Here is a 19,617-nt window from a genome sequence, read left to right as displayed (position 1 = left end):
AAATCTTATGTTTTACAGAAGAGCCCATGCTATCGGTGCTCAAATTAGAAACACAAGGACTACAAGTACCACAAATTGCATTCTAGGATGAGCAGCGGTGATCAAGGGTAGACATCTCATGGGACAGAAATGAAGCTTTCAGTAGTTCATTTGTTTGGCTGAATATTCATGCTGATCATACTTCCCAGTAAGTCACTTTAGGAAACCTGCCTCCTGAGTAAGTTCCTTGTATCTATCATATCCACAAATAGTGTAATACACAATGGGAAAGCAGCAGATGTCACAGTGTGAGGTAGGTATGGAGGGAGTGGACAAAAGGTTTACCGATATAACAGCACATTGCAGCATCCCTCCCATTAATTGGCTTATACTGGCTGCTTTTCTAAGACTTTACAAAATATATTTTATGGGTGCAAAACTGTAACATTCTTCCAACTCCAACTGACAGAGTATGTGGAATTAACAGGGGCATTCCCATATCTGAAATGTCCACCAGATATGCTGAAAATGTCTGATTGGGTTCTCTAGTCACTTCTATGGGGGTCTCAGTAATTAAGAGAAGTCCCATAGAATTAGTGGAGAGACACACACACATAGTAACTTCTCCACTCACTGCAGACACAAGACAAAACTCAAGCAATCCCTGTTTTTTTAAGAAGAATGCCCCTTTAACTACAGGGCACGGTCACACGGTGCGTTTTCATTGCGTTTTGAAACGCATTACAACAGCTGAGATGAGGTGATTTGCCTAATTACATTACTATTAACAGTTGTGTTTAAAAAATGCAGTGTAAACGCGAATGTTAATGTCACCTTTACACTGCGTTTTTTAAACGCAAATGTTAACAGTAGTGTAATTAGGCAAATCACCTCTCCTCAGCTGTTGTAGTGTGTTTCAAAAGGCAATGAAGACAAAACCAAAAAGCAATGTGTGAACGCGGCTTGAGGTTTTCCTATGCGAGGCAATTAGCCACAGTGAATGAACAATGCTTTGACAATGGTGTTGGCTATGGGACTTGGCAGAGTATTTCTGTATCGTAATAGACTACATAAGGTTTTGGGTGGTGACACACATGGCGTTTTTAGGCCGTTTCAGATCGTAGAAAACACAAGCGTTTTTGACAGGTTTGACCAGTTATCTTAATTCAAACTGGTTAAAAACGCATGCGTTTTTTATGATCTGGCAACGCACTAACTAAAAACGCCTAAAAACACCATGTGTGTCACCACCTTTTATCTGGTTTAGGTGTGGTTTCTTAATTCATCAGGTAAGACACATTTATTTAACAGGTTTTACCTGTAAAATCAAAACTGCACCAAAAACAGCATCAAAACTAAATGCAATTTCTTACATCACAGTTGAGATGCAGTTTAAAAGGGTAAATACACCCCAAGGGTGATGCCACTCATGATGTTTTGAACCTGTTTTTGGTCCATTTTTGAGCAGTCCGTCCAAAAACGCATCCATTTTTGACCAGTTTTAATTAAGATAATTAGTAAAACCTGTCAAAAAACCGATGCGTTTAAAAAAACCGCATGCGTTCTTCAAAAAAAGCATGCATTTTTTTTAACGCATGCCTTTTTTTAACAGAGTGCTTAAAAAACGGTTCAAAACGCCATGTTTTTGTCCCATTTAAATACATCTACAACGAAAGTGGGAGAAGGTTTGGCAAAAACACATTCGAGTTTCCAATGAAATACACCCGGTGGGTGCAGCTTTGTCTGCGTTTGCAAACGCAGACAAAACGGCACGTGTGCCACCACCCTAAGCAGCTTTGAAAATGTAAATGGATCAAGAATGCACCGTGTGACCGCACCCTGACAATGTTGTAGGTGTGATACTTATGGATGAAAAAAGCTTCCTGAAGCTTGAACAATGTCCTACAACAATGTAGTGCACATCAGTCTTCAAGCTCATGCTTTGTTGTACTCTGTAGCTAAACTTTGTAGTATTATATACATGTCTAAATTATGCGTTCTTGCAATTAAGGCATTCTTTTTTTTAATTGTCATTTAGTGCCCCCTGCTTTACTTGAGTGGTTCCACTGATGTCTCTTTGGGAGGGAGATGTACACCATAACTGGATCATCTAAAATGTCACAATTAAAGGACATCTACCATCAGTTTTAATGATGGTTGACGTGTATACTTAGAAGTTCCTGAGGAACGATGTTCCTCACGACTGCTTTTATTATTACTCTACATTCTGCAATATACAGTTATAAAAATGACGCTAATCAGTCTTGGGCACTCCAACTACGTGACCGGGGCGCCTCGTCTTTTCATTTATTCACTAGCCCTGTTCCGATAAAAGTCCCGGCCAACCATAAGGACTTCAGGGATTGGGCGAGACTTGTATAGAGATGGAAGGGGTGAATAAATTGAAAGAAGAGGCGTTCCAAGACTAATTAGCTTAATGTGTATAACTCTATATTGCTGCAATCGCAGTGTATAGAGTTATAATAACAGAAGTCCTGAGGAACATCGTTCTTCAGGAACTTTTTAGTAGGACAGTCTACCATCAGTAAAACCGATGATAGTTGTAATTTACGGGACTTCATACATGAACTGTAAAACTCTTCATAACTTTGTTTCTTGTCATACATGTAACAGGGTTGTAATAGATAGTGAGCATTATCAAACGATTGTATATGGTGCCTTAGTGTAGCATTTCAGAACACTATGTGAGGTTACCACTTCCTAATATCAGAAGCAAGATCCAAGCATGATATGTGTTCCAAACAGTGCAAAGAAGGAGGGTTGTTGGGGTAGTAAGACCCCTCCCAAAACAGGGACCCCCATGACAGCAGACGGTCAGGTGTGTTGTAAAGTAAAGCTGGCACTGTAGACCTACAGCATCAGCAATATCAGCACACAACATAGTTTACCAGTTTACACATATGCAGCATATTTTTAGCTCTAGGCACGCATTCATAACTATTTATCAAATTGCAACAATAAAAAAACACAATTTTCTAAGGTAATGAACATCACATCTCTTGCAGGTATCTCATCACACACAAGTTGCTTACACTTTTGTAGCAACGTATACTCATACAGCTTACTTTTAAACATACATACATACCTACATACATACATACATACATACACACCATCCCAACAATATACATGCTTGCATGCAGGATTAATTGAACCTGTAAACGAATACACTCAGGAAATGAAAGGCAGCAACCAAAGGTTATCTCCATATTACATCTCTTGCAGGTATCTCATCACACACAAGTTGCTTACACTTTTGTACTTTTACACATACACATAAGTACATACATACACACACACACCATCCCAACATTTTACATGCATGCATGCAGGATTAATTGAACCTCAGGAAATGAAAGTTTATCTCCACATTAGTTAATATCATCCATTTTCTAAAGATGGTAAAATTGAAGGAAACAAAATAGATTTACAAGGTTAGCAAAGATGGTTCATGTTCAATGTGTAGCATTAAATAATTTGCATCTTAATGCAACATATATGGGTGACAGGTCCTCTTTAAATAGTAGAAAATGTTCTAGTTTGACCAATTTTTCACTTAACACTCATAGGGGGACATGCATCATTATTTGGCTTGTGTTTTTCTTTTTGCTAATTTTTACATTTTTTTATTTGGAATATTTGTTTTTTTTCCACTTGCACCTGGGTGTCAAGAAGTGAGTGTCTGATGTAGTGTTCCTGATACATCATTGTAAGACAGGTGTTTTCTTTGATTCGCACCCCATATATTTGGGCAAATTTTTTAACTTTTTAGGCTCAGCGCAATCTTTCCCATGGAGTCTGCAATTGTCTCCAAAAAAGAAAAATTGCAAGTCTAAAGAGACAATATAGAGGTATGTATCACAGGCAACTGAAGCCAAAGATACATACCGTCCAAAGAAAGAGAAAAAACAGAAAGCAAAGCATACAAAAAAACAAAGATACATTTGCCCTATAGAATATAGTTTATCTGTGAAAAATTAATGCCATGTGGATGCACCGTGACTATGAAAAATTGATGAAAATGTAGATCTTTCACAGCCAAGAATTGGTTGTGTGAGTGTGTTTGAGCTAAAAACAGGATTGGTTTAGCACACAGAAGAGGTACAAATCTTTCCATTATACCTTATTTTAAAGATTCTGTGAATCACAGAACCTGCAGAGCCCTGTTTCATTAAATAATTACAGTATAGAGAAGAGGACTCCTTGCATCACAGTGTTATATAATGCAAGGAGTCCCATCCCCGGTAGTGTAGGCTCTCCGTGAAACAACACACTGCGCTGCACACTGGCCCAGATTTACTAAAGGCTGTGCACCAGTTTTCTGGCGGACTTTGCATGTTCTTTCATGTGCAAACTGCTTGAACTGTACGTGCCACATATGTGTCGCACGTGGCCCTTTTGTGTTGTGGCTGCACTATTCTTTACACGACACAAATGTCATTGTCAATGTCATTGAAATGGGTGTTCCACATTTAACAGGCAAAGTCCGAGAGAAGTGTTGCACGGTCCATGTTAAAGGTGTACCATAAAAAAGTTGGTGCACTCTATCGGGGCAGTGCAGGGAGCGCCGGATTCAGGTGCCACAATTCATGAAACTGGCATCCTTTTCACGCTACACAGGCAGACTGCACTATTTTTAGTAAATGTGCCTCACTGTCTGTGTTTTTCACACCGACTACACCACTGTGAAACTGCCTGACTGATAAAATAAGTGAGGTGTGAACTTGCCCTAATTAAAATTTTCCTTTCACTCGCTTATAACAATATTAGTAAAAATATCAAGTTGTAATACGAGAATCTGTACAAAAGCAGTCTGCCGAAGATTATTTTAGCTGGAAGGTCCTTTTCCTGTACAAAGCACAGGGGTTTGTCAAGAAGGTTATAGAAGGTTATATTTCTGAGGGCAGTGTAAGGTGCCCTGATTCTAGCAATGGTCTATTACTTGTTTTATTAAAACAGCATCAAATGCAGTTTATCATGTGCAGCAACACCGAAACACTGGAAACATTAAATAGCACCATGGTTCCACCAGAGCTTACTATTACTAATACCTATCACTGTGAATTAGGGCTCTTTCACACTGGTGTTTTTCTTCACGTCCAAGATTTAATGATTTACACGGATGCCCTACTGAGCCATTGTTTTCACATTTCACTTTTACACTGATATGTTGTCCGGTCTGACTGTGTTGCACGGTCTGAATGTGCAGCGGAACGCCCTTTTTTCGTGGCAGTGACACTTCTAAAATACATGTGCAAAGCCTGAAAAAAAATGGCGCAGGGACTTTAGTAAATTTGAGTCAATGGGGATCATTTACATAAAGTGTTGGTGTCTGCACTGGCTTGGTTACTGAGGGTGCGTTCACACGTTGCAGTTAAAACTGCATTGCAATCAGCTTTGAGGTGGTTTTAGGTGAAGTTTTGTCAATTGAACAGGTGAAAGACATGAACTGAACGGGTGAATTTGATGTTGAAGGGGAAACCTGCTCTACAAATGTCATTCACTCGTTCAGTTCATGTCTTTCACCTGTTCAATTGACAAAACTGCAGCTAAAACCACCTCAAAGCTGATTGCGATGCAGTTTTAACTGCAACGTGTGAACGCACCCTGACTTGCTCTTGGAAAGGAGATAAACATTAAATATTGTGCAGCTGTGCAGATTTCTGGCGCTGCAACCCTGGGATCAAAATCTGTCCCGAGCACCAGAAATGTGTCCAGCAGTCGCAGAACAGGCTGTGCACCCTGCCCTGGAGTGGAGCAATGGCCGCTGTGGCAATGCATCAGTGGATGACCGCGTCCCACAGCTCGTCCAGTTGGAATTGGACACCAGGAGGACAGGCAGCTGACAACCTAATGTGAGTGCAATAGCATGGTTTTGTGTCCCTGCTAAACCAAATTTCTTTTGGTTTACTTTCCGCCAGTTTACAGTGCCAAAAAATGGCTGCGACACATATTAATAGTGTCAGAGTTTCCACTCCGCCAAAGCCACGCCCCTTTTTGAAGAAGAGTCGGAGCAGGCGGAAAAGTCATTTTTTCTGGCATTGCCAGCTAATAAATAGGTCGGAGAGCAGAACATGCAGTGAAAGCGCCACAAAACTGGCGGAAACCCCATAGTAAATGTCCCACAATATGTGGCAGTGTTATGTTTTCTAACCAATGTTAAAGCCTTCAGTTTTTTTTAAAAAACGGAAGCATCTCAGAGGTAATGAGGACAAAAAATGGAGACAAAAACAAATCTGTTGTCATTGGACACACCAGTCTGAAAGAGCTATAAGGAAAAATCCATCAATTTGCGGTAATAAGGTAGAGGTATGAAGGGAGTTGAGCAGTAGGTGACACTTCTATAATAGGGTGTCTGTCACGTGTTTATGCTTTCTTCAGAACGGCAGGAACATTATGGCAGATTAACTTTAACTGACATTTAACACTCCCTTTCTATTTTAGGTTCCATAGCAGCTGAAATTTGTATTACAGTTTTATTTCTCCCTGGCTGAACATACAAAATGTTATACCCCTTAAATCTTGAAGACTTTCTATTATAATATGTAGATAAATACATTTGTAAATAGAAATCTCTTCTTCTTAAAAAAAAGGATCTGTAGCAGCAGAGGCGTGCACTACAATGAATCATGTAAAAACTACTATAAAATATAGATATATAAATATAGTTATTCCAGAATTCCTTGGCCTGCACAAATGCACTCTGCAGCCCTGGAATTTGTTATGTTCGTGGACGGCTATTATTCTTATAATAATTATCCGCTTATATAGTACTAATTCTCTCCTGCTGGCTTAATACATTTACTCCACACTTAGTTTTCACATCTGTGGTTCAGTGATTTTCACAGATGCCTCACTGAGCCATTGATTTCGATGGTTGTTTTCACATTGGCCTTTATTTTTAATGATCTGCTGTCTGTGGAGAAAAATTTTGAAACCTTTTGGTTGATTTTCACGGAAGGCAAGTCTATGAGTTCTCAAAAAAATCTGATAAACCTTCAGGTTTTTTTGCGGACGCAGAAACAAAAAGCAACGGATGCGGAGCACGCACGCCATTGTGAAAATCCACACTGTCCAGTTCTGGTTTTCACTGGGCATTCTTTAAATAGTGACTAAATTTTCACTTTTTTCAGCAGTGCAAGTGACTTCAAGAAACTTTCTAATCATAGCAGAGTGCCAATTGCTTCACTCCTGATTCTCTCCACTAATCTGATTTTCATTTTGAAATCTGGACTGAGTTTCTGTATTGGTATTTCACCAGATGTCAGATTACATAAAAACTCAATACAGTGTGGAGGGGAGCAGCGAATCGCTCTAGCTAAGCCTCATCCTAATATCTTTGAGACAGCAGTAACTTCATAAACAGACACTGGAAAGGAGAAAGCTGAGAAAGAAGAGATGAGCAAACTCAGTGGACAGATTTAGCATTCGGGTTCGGCTGCCTGACCGAACAGCCAATCCGGCAAATTGACGCTCTTAGCAACTAGCCATGGCTATGATTGACTCAAATCTGGCAATATGCCTGGCTCACATGGCCAAATCCGAACTCGCCCATTGGGTCCACTCATCTCTATTTACATTAAATAAATGTAATGTTCAATGGGATATCTGGACATATTTTAAAAGTATAGCTAGGTATGCAGCAAACTTAATACTTTTTATAATTTGGTATCTGGTGCATCATCAGGATCTGGTAAGTAAATTAGTTCTTTTATTTTTTTCAGCCTACTGTAACCTGGGTCCACCATTTTATCCTACTATAAACCCCTATAGAGATTGCAGTGTAGTGTAGCTTAGCAGAAGACCATTTCTAGCATCGAGAATTTTAATCCCTGGTGCTGTTCCTGTCTTTGGCAGTGCTTTGTTTCCAGTCCTAATGTATTAATGGCTTATCCACAGAATAGTTCATAAATATGAGATAGATGGGAGTGCATGGTGACCAATCCGATGTAAAACCATTAATATGTTGGGCCTGGAAAGTCCTCATAATATTTTTTGCTATGTTATCACAATAAAGACAAACTCAGTACACATACCCTTGCACATACACTGATTCATTGTCAGTCTCCCATTACATACATTTACCTTCACATTCAGATGTCAAACATACTCTCACACATCATTCCACAAATCAAAAGCACAACGCTTTCACCACACATCACAGTATTTTCCTGGGTTCATTAGGGTCCCTTTGGGGCAGTTGAAATGTTCAGAAAAGTCCTTGGAATTTGAGAGGGTCCCAATAACTCTAAATTTGGCTGGACTATGAGGATCTGTTACTAGCCCTTCATGGCTGCTCTCAGGAGTCCGCACAGAACACCAGACCTGCATGAGATAGAGTAATATAGCTTTACAGAGCAGTTATGCTGACATCACATCATTAAAGCTATCAAAATAGCTATGTTTATGTGGATATTACCTGTGCAAATCCTACGAAGAAAAGCTGGTGGTTGGTCAATGCTACTCCCGGCAGTTGCTTTTCTTCACCATGTTTCTGTAGCCAGGATTTGTATGCCTGAAAATAAATATATGTCAGTTAACTGTGAAATCTTGGAGGTGGATCATAGTTCCAAAATAAACTTTTTCAATCCCCAGCTGGATTTGGAATGGCTGTGGGATTACTGCTGAAGTAAATCTGTCAGCCATTCTGTAGAGTGTGCTCCTATAACTTTACACTGTCTCTTCCCTGGTGCCATGCACCAGCATTTCTTGACAAGTCTGGATCAGCCAAATTAAACCAAGTCAACTCCTGCTAAAGGGTAGCTAGCAAGGGAATTCGTATATTATGCTTTTGGACCCAGTTTACTTAATTTATGATAATGATGAAGTCCAGAAAGGTTTTGGCTTAATTAAACGTTTTCATAGGAAGTTTTCCACCCAAAAGCCTTTTAGAAAGTTTTTGAAAAATGATTTATGAAGACAGCCATGGTCTTATGCATTCCAATAACAGAGCCTTTTTTTGTAAAGGGGTATACTATATTTAGCATGTAGACCATCCAGACATTCAATGCACACAGCTGTCTCCATTATGCAAAATCAATTTGCTATTCACTCTACATACAATATTGACTGTAACACAAAACTATTGATTAAAGTAAGGGCATAAAAATGACTAAGGTGCCTTTTTACATATTGCGCTAGACCAGTGGTGGTGAACAAATTTCACTGCTATTTTAAAATGACACATCCTCGGCTGCTTGGTTGAGCAGGTAGAGTGAGAAGGTGGAGACAGGGCTTATCTTCGGAGGTCCTCTTCCTGGCATGGTGATTCTCCCTGTACAGAGGGACACTGGAGAGAATCTTCAATGATAGTCAAAATTTTCCATTCTTCTTTCAACTGTGTTGGTGTCCTCAGAAGGCTTATACAATTGAAAGTTATCGAAGAACATGGAGCAATGAGTAACTGCTTAAATTGCCTTTGTTGGCACTTTGTAATAAACAAGTGAGGTTTTTGGTTGCAGCTTAAGCACTCAGCCCCTAAAAGGTTTGCCATCACTGCTCTAGACAATATAGTTACTATGAACCCTTTACTCTATGAGGCACTTGTTTTGAATTCTAACACTTACATGGTATGCTGCCTTTAAGCCACCGTTGTCAGCTATATTCTCCCCAAGTGTTTGGCGTCCGTTAACTTTCTCTCCATTCACATTGTAAGCGTTATATTGACTAACCATACACTCAGTACGATTTTTAAAGGCCTCCAGAGATGCGTTTTGCCACCAAGGACGTAGGTTACCATCCTCATCATATTCCCGGCCTATAATAGAGATTATATTTGAACAGAATATTTAAAATGGTCACTAATTTTTCAACACATTTTGCATTATAGAATAGTACAAGAGACTACAAGAAAAGTTAGACTACACTACTCACAAAAAGTTAGGGATATTTTTGGGAGCAAATTATGAAAAACATAATGCTACAGTGATAATTCTACATAACACAATGCTACATTGATATTATTGTGAAAGCAGACATTTTAGTAGAAGCATGCAATGGTGACTTTAACACCTCAACAATGTAATGAAACAAACGGCACAAAAATTCAATGACTCAATAACTTGTCAAGAAGCATTGAGTATCAATTACACTGACAACGATATCTCATGCTGTTCACAATTAAACTAATTGTGTGCTGATGCATGGCATTCCTCTCTTCTTGAAGGACGGCCCTCGGGTCATTGATGTTCTGCGATACAGTTACCAACCTCAACATGATGACAGCAGCCGTTCCCTAATGATGTAACCTCGATGAGGTGGCGCATTGTCATCCATAAAGAGGAAATTAGGTTTGTGTTGGTGAAACCATCAGTTACTGATGAATAGTGCTTTGTGATTTTTCCATTCTTCCTCTTTCTCTTTTGCAAACTGATGATAACACCCTGTGACACTCTAAGGTTCATGTCCACATCATTCTGAGAACATCCTGCTTGAAGCCTCGCAATGGTGAGATACTATTGATCAATTGCTAGGTGTCATCTTGTTCTCATGATGTAAAAATGTAAACAGCCAGATGAGGAGGACTGTTTTACTACCAATTCTAGTAGAACTGGGAAATTAATTAGGCGATTCATGAATGAACAGGTCCATGACAGCTTCATTCGCATGGCCAGCGCACTCTGTGATGTCAGCAGCGGCTTACAATACAGTTGTGTGCCGGCCGGGCCGTGCGCACGGAGTTGTCGCGGACCTGGCGCTGGCCTGGGGAAAGGAAGAGGAACATAGAAGAGGAGCTGCCCGGGCTGTCAGAATGGTGAGTACAGAGTTTATTTCTTTTACGGGCTGGCTATATACTACAGGGGGCTGTCAGGCTATATCCTAGAGGTGGCAGGCAGGCTATATAATACAGGGGGCTGGCAGGCTATATACTACAGGGGGCTGGCTATATACTAGAGGGGCTGGCAGGCTATATACTACTGGGGGCCTGCTGGCTATGTACTGGGGCTGTAACAAATACATTTCCCACCCTCGGCTTACACTCGAGTCAATAGGTTTTCCGAGTTTTTTGTGTTAAAATTAGGGGTCTTGGCTTATACTCGGGTCGGTATATACCGTACAGAACTGATTTTGTAAGTCAGAACCGTATACTTTATAATTGTAACCGCCGCCAATTTTATTTTGGTCTTTGTGACAATTGGATTTTAAAAATGTTGGGTTGTCATCAGAACCAGGATTAACACTAAAGTTTATTAGCAGACACCTTTGATAACTATTATACTCGGGTCGGCTTATACTCGAGTATATACCATACAGAACTGATTTTGTAAGTCAGAACCGTATACTTTATAATTGTAACCACAGCCAATTTTTTTGGGGTCTCTGTGACAATTGGATTTTAAAAATGTTGGGTAGTCATCAGAACCAGGATTAACACTAAAGTTTATTAGCAGACACCTTTGATAACTATTATGGCTGTTCATTGTAGCCTAAGGCTAAAGTACAGTAAATTGCCAACATCCAGAAGGCTGTCTTAAGTAGAGGACTGCCTGTATAAGGCGTAATTTTTTGTAGTGTCATTATATTATTTTTATAGATCAGGAGTTTGGGACTTGGTGATACCTAATATGTGTATTTTTGTTTTGTTCTAGAAAAAAGGGGGTGTTTTGAAATGTAATTTATTTTTAATTATTTTTATTTCTTTTAAACTTTTTTCTTTTTATTGTTCAACATTAAGCTTTATTGGTTGTTGCTTGTGGGTAGTACAGGAATGAAAAATGCATTATAGAATATGCAACAATTAAGCATGAGTACACTCTTGAAAGAATTAAGTAGGCATTCTTATAGCGTGGTATACATTTTCATGTAAAACAATAGGTTAACTGTCAACAATAACAAATCAACATTTCAACTATGGGAAACCCGAAGGGGGATTGACATATAAAAGACAAGACAAAATACAATAGGGTAACAAGGTTAGGAAGGGGGGGGGGGGTAAGGTAGGGAATTATGGGAAATGGGGAATGGACCGTATGCGACTTATCCCATGTCTGCTCTCAAGGTACGTGAAAGTCGCCGCCTGCGGACAACCAATCACGGACAACGGACGTGGACCTATGATCTATCCAAGAGGACCATATATGATGAAATTGTTCATACTTTCCCTCATCGCTTGCTTTTAATTCCTCCATATGTCTAATTGAGTCTAGCGCCTCTATCCATTGCAATCTGGTGGGAGCCTCAGTTGATCTCCATCGCCTAGGAATAATTTGTCGCATGGCCATAAGGAAGTGGCGCAATGAGCTTTTTTTGAATTTTGCAATGGTTCCAGAGAACATGGACAGAAGCGCCAGCTCTGGAGTTGGCATCACCTTTTTCCTGTGGACTAAGTTGAAAAGTTCAAAGATGGCTCGCCACATCTCCTGTATGGGTCTACACTCCCACCAAATGTGAAGCATAGAGCCAGTTTCAGTGCCGCAGCGCCAGCAAGTGTCTGGGACGGAGGGAAACATCTTATGCAGCTTTACTGGTGTCCTGTACCACTGGGTCAGTATTTTGTAATTCAGTTCCTGCATGCGGCACGAAATGGACGACTTATGTGTCAAGATCAAAGCCTTTTGCCACTGTGCAGGGGTAAATGATTTATTGAGTTCCTCCTACCAGACACCTGCACATTTGGGACGGGAATCCGCCAAGTCCACCCGAGTCAGCAATGAATATACCAAGGAGTTTGTGTGTGGTGGTGCTAAACTTTTTTCTTTTTAAATGTTTTTCTGAACTAAAATGTTCATACAATATACTTCTGTATTGCAGTATATTGTGTATGCATTGCTTTTTTATGACACACAGAAGCAGGTTCTACACGCCTACAACATTTTATAACATTTAACTTAAATTTTGTTCAAATACATAAAGCTTTTGACTAAGTAACTATGCAAAGTAACAAACCTTGATCATCAAATGCATGCGTCAGTTCATGTCCCATCACTACCCCAATACCCCCGAAATTTAGAGCCCTGAAGAAGAAAGAGCAGAAGTAAGGTATGAATAAAAGTAGGCATGCTAAGCAGGGTACAGATTATTATTGAAAAATAATAAGTTTTAAAAGATCATGATAAATACAGAATCTGTGTATAATGATTACAGAAGTTCAACAAGATTAGATCATATATATATATATATATATATATATATATATATATATATAGGAGCTTGCAAGATCAATGTATTGTGACTTATTGGCAGGGCCGGCGCTAAGGGGCGGCAAACTGGGCATTTGCCCAGGGCCCCCTCTCCTGTCCAGGGCTCCTCCTGATATACTGTACTGAATGTGACCGTTCATAAAAGTTTTATTTTGGGGCCCCACTTTTAGTTTTGCCCAAGGCCCCACTGTCTAAAACCGGCCCTGCTTATTGGGAGAGATTAATTATACCTTCTACACAAACAGAATCTATTGGGGAAGATTTATAAAAAAAATGTGGTAAAGGTAAGACAGTGCAGAGTTAGACTGGACAGTCGTATGCTGCACCAGATTCATATAAAAGTCTGATGCTGGATGATATATCTGTCATACTTTACACCTCCTATTAACTGTCTTATTTTATGCCAGAAAACTGGGACACAATTCTGTTGGGATAGCATTATATTTGGTGTATGATCTTTTTTGAGACACCCCCTTCAATAAGCTTTTGTCATACTAATCATAATCTTGAAAACTGATCAACTAACTGATTCAACTTATCTTGAAAACTGACGATAAATGGGAAGTAGACAGGTTTTTTTTGTGAATATTACGACAGAATTCTGAAATCTGCCCCCTTTACTCTGTAATGTCTGATTATGCCCATGATTTCTATTAAGCAGTTAAAGAAATGAAAGTCATTTATTATGTGGGCTCTTTAGGAATGCAGCTCCCCAACTTTTCTGATGCTGATTGACAGAATTCTCCCAAAGCACGGTAACAAATAGAGAAGTTAATAACGGGCAGGCAAAAGCCAAAATAATGCCCCTGTAGGTTTATCTTTATGTGGGTGCAGAAGGGATCAGTTCACAGAAAAGTACTCTAGCAGCTTCATAAGCTACTTCTATGATATCGTGCGTTTGTTTCTTTACGCAAACGTAAACTGCTTTCAGGCAAACATTTGGGTTATATTTTCCAATTCTGGCTGCGACAAGTATGAAAGCTGAGCACACATACTTTGGGTGTGTGGGAGCATAGAACGGAGCCTGGAGGATTCCTGCTGGGAAGACAATTTCATTCTTGTTTGGCAAATAATAAGCGTTGACTGTCTGGGGTGTCATACTCCATCTGCAGAGAAAATTAGACATATTGAAATCTCCCCTCAGCTCTTTATTTGTCGTAATGAAAATGACGTTTTTATACAGGTCAGAGGCTATTAGAATACTGATAATGCTTTTTTTCACATGTATGTTTTTTTACCAGTTTACCAGCAGAAAGAAAATCACTAGCCACAGCCTGTGGCTTACAAGATTATTAGTACAAATTCTAATTGACAAGTGCTGCAAAGGAATAGCTGCATGCCATATAGGTTACACACCTGTAGAAACCACCTATAAAACAACATTGCCAATTGAATGCACATAGATCTACATATTCAAGATCTAGTGGGATAAAACAATCATTCTGGTGACTTACTGCTCTCTGTTTGGAGGTTTTCTTAGTTGTTCAGCCATAAGTTTAGCTGAAAAATTGTAGAAATTCAACATGTTCTGAAAGAATGAATCCTCAGACACTTCAAACTACAAAAAAAAAAATTTTTTAAAGCTTTTTACTGCATGATAAAAACGTAGAAATATTAGAGCAGATTTATCAATCTGTTTACGACGCAATTCTGTCCTAATTTGCGCAAAAATATGCCTGTGTCCCATTTATAAAGGATTTCCAACAGTTTTCAGGCACTTTTACAACTAGTACAGCAAAGTTTGCTCCAAAATGTCCATGTGCCAAAAATAATGCTAATGTGCCAGCTTAGCATTACACTAAAACTTTTATATAGCCATGCACAGCTGAAGATAGGGAAGTATGTATGTAAGATACACACACACACACACACATATATATATATATATATATATATATATATAATGTATAAATACAGTATAGATTAGACACTGGTTATCTCTAGTTTTCCACTTCATTGCAAATAGCATTGACACATACTTATATCCTATCTTATCTCATGTTATAATTAAAATGGAAAAAAACTGAGGCATAATGGAAGGTAACCAAAGGGGTGCAGGCTATAAAAAATAAGAAGGCATAGGTTGCAGTTTGAAAGTGGAATATATAGGGTACAGGCTAATTTAGGATTTAGTTGGGCTTGGAGTGAACGCTGTGAATAATAGAGAGACATTGGAAGCAAATTGTGTGTGCAAGAAAAGAACATGGGTGAGCAGGTTGTGTGAGAAGGTTTGGGAAATCGGGGTAATGTGAGAATAAGGAAGAAATGTACGGTATGTGCTGGCTGTGTGACAAAGAGGGGAGCATTATGGGCCAAGCTGGGTGAGAAGAAGCGGGAGACAAATGAGTAGGCAGTGTAAGAAGGAAGGGGCATGACATACAATGTGATCACTAATGTAACTTACATTTATGTAGACTTACAGTAGACACAATTGTACCATTACACCAAAAGAGTTAAAGAGAGAATACCAGTCTAGTAAAAAATAGTATAAAAGAACAATCTGTATTAAATATATGGAATTAAAAATTCATTTAAAAAATGTATCCCGGAAGAGACAATAGGTACAGCCAGGTAGTAAGCCCAAAAAATTATAAATAACATAAATATGTAAACCACAAGAAAAACAGTAAGAAACGCATAGAGGACATGTGCAAGCAAAGATATTAAGTGTACAATAAATTACATAACATATACAGGACCAAAGATAAAAACATTTAAAATAACACCTGACGGTGTCAAGCATGACCATGGGCTAGGGAGTAACTAGTCCTAACAATCCCTGTATGCGTTCTGCTACAGAAAATGAAACTGTTGAATCAGTTAAATATAAATGCAATAACCAATTTTTTGCAATATTCAAAAGGAGAGGAACTACAATATGCCTGCATGGTAGAGCAAGATAAAACAATACCCAAAATGCATCCACACAAATTAGACAGATGAAGGCATAAGCAGAACGGGGGGGATGAAGGAAGCAGATCCCACGCGTTTCATCACCCAATGGTGACGTCCTCTGGGGTGAGTAGATTAGGAAGTACCCCGTGTGTATATGAAATCCCCCCCACAGAAACGCTATATGTAACTATAGCAATGCTAGGTACAAATGATGTACAGTACTTCAATATAGCATCTTCATGAATGTTCCCAGACAAACAGATAATTGTTAAAACTTATTTATCCATTTATATGTGTCACATCTCAAAACTACATGTCACAAAAGTATACATCATTTCTCAGCTTCACAAAGCTACCAAGTCCACTGGCAAAAATGGCTATATGAGGTGTCAACTAACATGCCAGAAGGGGTCTATGATGGTGATAAAAACTATAAAAGTAAACACCTCACTGGTAGGGAATATAAGGATCACATTAAAAAGTGGCAGCATACTACCCCCCTCCCCGACGGACGTTTCAACCGCAGCTGGTCTTTGTCATTGCCGCACTTGACAATCTCTGTCAGCTCCATAGAGATGAATGGAACAGAACAGACATATGTGGCCATATGCTCCGCTCACCTCGGGCAGCGGCGAGGGGTCCGACAGAGGTACCTTGGACCCCCTTGTGGGGGTACCCCATGGATAAAAGAGATCCCCACCAATCAAAAAGTTAGGCCTCTTTTAGTGTATTGGTATATTGTGATTTAGTCGAGAGTCCAGAACCGGCCATTCTGGTTGGATTTGCATTTTTGCACTATATTGGTGTTCTCTAGACACAATTGTAACCTAATGGTTATTTGTAAACATATTAACTATTTATTATAGCTTATTCCATGCATTATTTTAAATTATGCCAATTAATTAAATAGATATTTATGTGTTCTTGTTCAGCCCCAATGTATGTTCATTATATAATTGTCTCTTACCCCATCATACACTTCATCCAGTTCCTTGGTGTCCAAAATAAAGTCTGGAAATCCTATCATGTCATATATAGCATCTGCCTGAAAAGAAAAATTAAAGATCCATCCCTATGGTTATATATATATATATATATATATGATAATCTTTATAGATGATTTTATCTTGATTCCCTTACACTAGGGACACAACTATCCAGGGTATTTAAAGAGAATCTTTCATCATACTTTGCTCTCATTTTTAGCAAATCTAAAAAAAGAACCATTGATGAGATTTTAGACGTTTGCATCTAATTCTGTTCAGGCTTAGCTTGGCAACTATGATTGTCTACTCTAATACTTGTTTCGCCAGGGAACTGGCTTCATCAGGGGTTAGCCCGAACCCCTGATGAAGCCAGTTCCCTGTCGAAACATGTCGGGGGGCTAATGTTAGGATCTGCATGTTTTAACCAGCAGTGTGTCCACAGCTCCACACTGAGACCATTACATTAGTAGCGCTAGGTGCCAGGTGGATGTGTGCATATAGGGCCAAAGAGAATATATACAGTGTGATAGGATATAAGTGATACACTTTCCATTACTTGAACTGGGGATAAATTCCACCAGTCGCTATAGGGATATACTCCAAACTAGGTGTGACGTTATATGAGCCTATAATAGGGACTATGTTATATGCCACTGTAGCCCTCAATAGAAATAATAGGCCATTGATATAGTTGCCATCTGTCTAGGTCTCCAAGTCATCCTCACCACACCTAGTGGTGAAAGGGGCTATATAATATCCCAACTGCTATATATAACAGCTTCTCCACTTCTAATTTATGTGAGATAAACCTAAGCGTGAGACTAAACGCTTTATCTATAGCCCTACATCCACAACCCTGGGCGCTGGCTACCTGCATGCCACAGTATATATTAACACTAAACAGGTCACTAGAGGCCCAGTGAACTGTGTCACACTGTTTTTAAATCACTCTCACGTTCATGGAGCACCGGGTAGCATAGCTACCGTTATTTTAGATAGGAATAATAAAAGTGACGTTTTATAATTGTTTCTTGTCCGGATATGGGTACCCTTTCTGCTAATGGCAGCTTTGTAAAATTCGGTTTGTAATATAACACACCTTCTCCTTTGCAGCTCTCCTTGTCTTTTCATCCATCCATGTTAGACCTCCCAATGTGAACTCAAAAGCCGCTCGGATCTCAGAGATCATTTGTTCTGCCTGAAAAATATGAAATTCGAAATATTATACATTTTTTTTCACAATTGTCATAAGATTGGCTTTTTAGCTGATAATATCTTACTTACGATTGTTTTACTGTTTTTATCAAATGTAGATTTAACAAATAGAGATCCCAGGGCAAAACCAAGAGTATCATCTGTATTTGATAGACAGGTCTGCCAGCGAGGAGTGCAGGACTACAATACAAAAAGAATGAGTGTCTAGAGGTAAATGGGACATATTTCTTTGTTTGCGATGAGGCATTGGAAAAAAAGGACAAAGATGTCCACATGGCATGGGTAAAACTAGGATAAGGGTTACTAAACCTAACACTATAAAAATGTAATTTGATGTGCAATAATAGCAGTGAATACTATATGAAATTCTATATGAATGAACTGTAGAAGATTTGTATTAAACAATATAACATATGATATCATTTTAAATATTTTTCTTTACTTAATACTTTGAAGCAAAGGTTGAATGCTTATGCAGGCTACGCATAAGATTCTTTAGGTTTGTTCTTAAATTGAATTTGTATGTAAGTCGGAACTGTATATTTTATAATTGTAGCTCTAGACCAGTGGTTCTCAACCTGTGGGTCGCGACCCCGGCGGGGGTCGAACGACCAAAACACAGGGGTCGCCTAAAGCCATCGAATCCACGATTCTATTGCATTTTTTGGCACAAAAACAATATTTTTGTACATGGTATGGGGTCACCGCAATATGAGGAACTGTATTGCGGGGTCACAGTATTAGAAAGGTTGAGAACCACTGCTCTAGACAATTGTGTTCCAGTGACAGTTGAATTTTAAAAATGTTTTGCTGTGTTAGGACCAAGGATTATCAATAAAACTTCAGTACAGACACCTTTCAGATAATCATTGAAGCCTGGGACTAAAGTAAAGCATCCATAGATCTTCACCAGAGGTCACAGTGGGCAGAGGGGTCCGTCTGTAACTAGGGGTCGTCTGTAAGTCAGATGTACTTAAGTAGGGACCTGCTTGTATTCAAAACCACAATGCCTACAGGTTCGCTGATGTGCTTGTGACATCCCTTCATGCCATGTCAGGGTCTTCAGGGTCTCCGCGGCTGGTCTTCTCTGTGCGCCGGTTTCATTACAGGGGCGCACAGGGAGCTTCCAGCCGGCCGGAAGCTCCTATCCGACACCATCTCTCAGCGCTTACAACGCTGAGAGATAGGGACGGATAGGAGGAGCCGGCCATATCCCGGACCGGAAGCTCCTTGTGCGCGGCTTCCGTGCCCCTGTAAACAAACAGGGGCACGGATCAAAGGGACCGCGGCGCAGGACATCGGCGGCGCCAGAGGAGGTAAGTACATGTTTATTATGTTTAAATATCCCTCCCCAGCCCAGCCATAAGAAATTTTTAAAACCC

The 19,617-nt window shown here is 39.5% G+C and overlaps 1 protein-coding gene and 1 long non-coding RNA gene across 4 annotated transcripts in view; one reads left to right on the top strand and one right to left on the bottom strand.

The window, feature by feature from the left end:
- LOC140122027 (uncharacterized) overlaps positions 1-19,617 on the top strand; it is a 38,493-nt gene that overhangs the window by 12,560 nt on the left and 6,316 nt on the right. For both annotated transcript variants that reach the window (XR_011854241.1, XR_011854242.1), the window contains exon 2: positions 18,334-18,445. This is a non-coding gene — a long non-coding RNA (uncharacterized lncRNA). The remainder of the gene's footprint in view (positions 1-18,333; positions 18,446-19,617) is intronic.
- ECE2 (endothelin converting enzyme 2) overlaps positions 816-19,617 on the bottom strand; it is a 52,462-nt gene continuing 33,660 nt past the window's right edge. For both annotated transcript variants that reach the window (XM_072142379.1, XM_072142378.1), the window contains 9 exons: positions 18,305-18,415; positions 18,120-18,218; positions 17,002-17,079; positions 14,594-14,697; positions 14,135-14,245; positions 12,886-12,953; positions 9,567-9,757; positions 8,420-8,515; positions 816-8,325 (listed from right to left, as the gene is read on the bottom strand). In XM_072142379.1, coding sequence (XP_071998480.1) covers positions 8,149-8,325; positions 8,420-8,515; positions 9,567-9,757; positions 12,886-12,953; positions 14,135-14,245; positions 14,594-14,697; positions 17,002-17,079; positions 18,120-18,218; positions 18,305-18,415 — 1,035 coding nt within the window. In that variant the 3' untranslated portion in view covers positions 816-8,148. The remainder of the gene's footprint in view (positions 8,326-8,419; positions 8,516-9,566; positions 9,758-12,885; positions 12,954-14,134; positions 14,246-14,593; positions 14,698-17,001; positions 17,080-18,119; positions 18,219-18,304; positions 18,416-19,617) is intronic.

Source organism: Engystomops pustulosus, chromosome 3 (assembly GCF_040894005.1).
Source record: "Engystomops pustulosus chromosome 3, aEngPut4.maternal, whole genome shotgun sequence".
Lineage (NCBI taxonomy): Eukaryota > Metazoa > Chordata > Amphibia > Anura > Leptodactylidae > Engystomops > Engystomops pustulosus.
The sequence above is the reverse complement of the archived record's forward strand: the minus strand, read 5'-3'. Positions and strand labels throughout refer to the sequence as shown.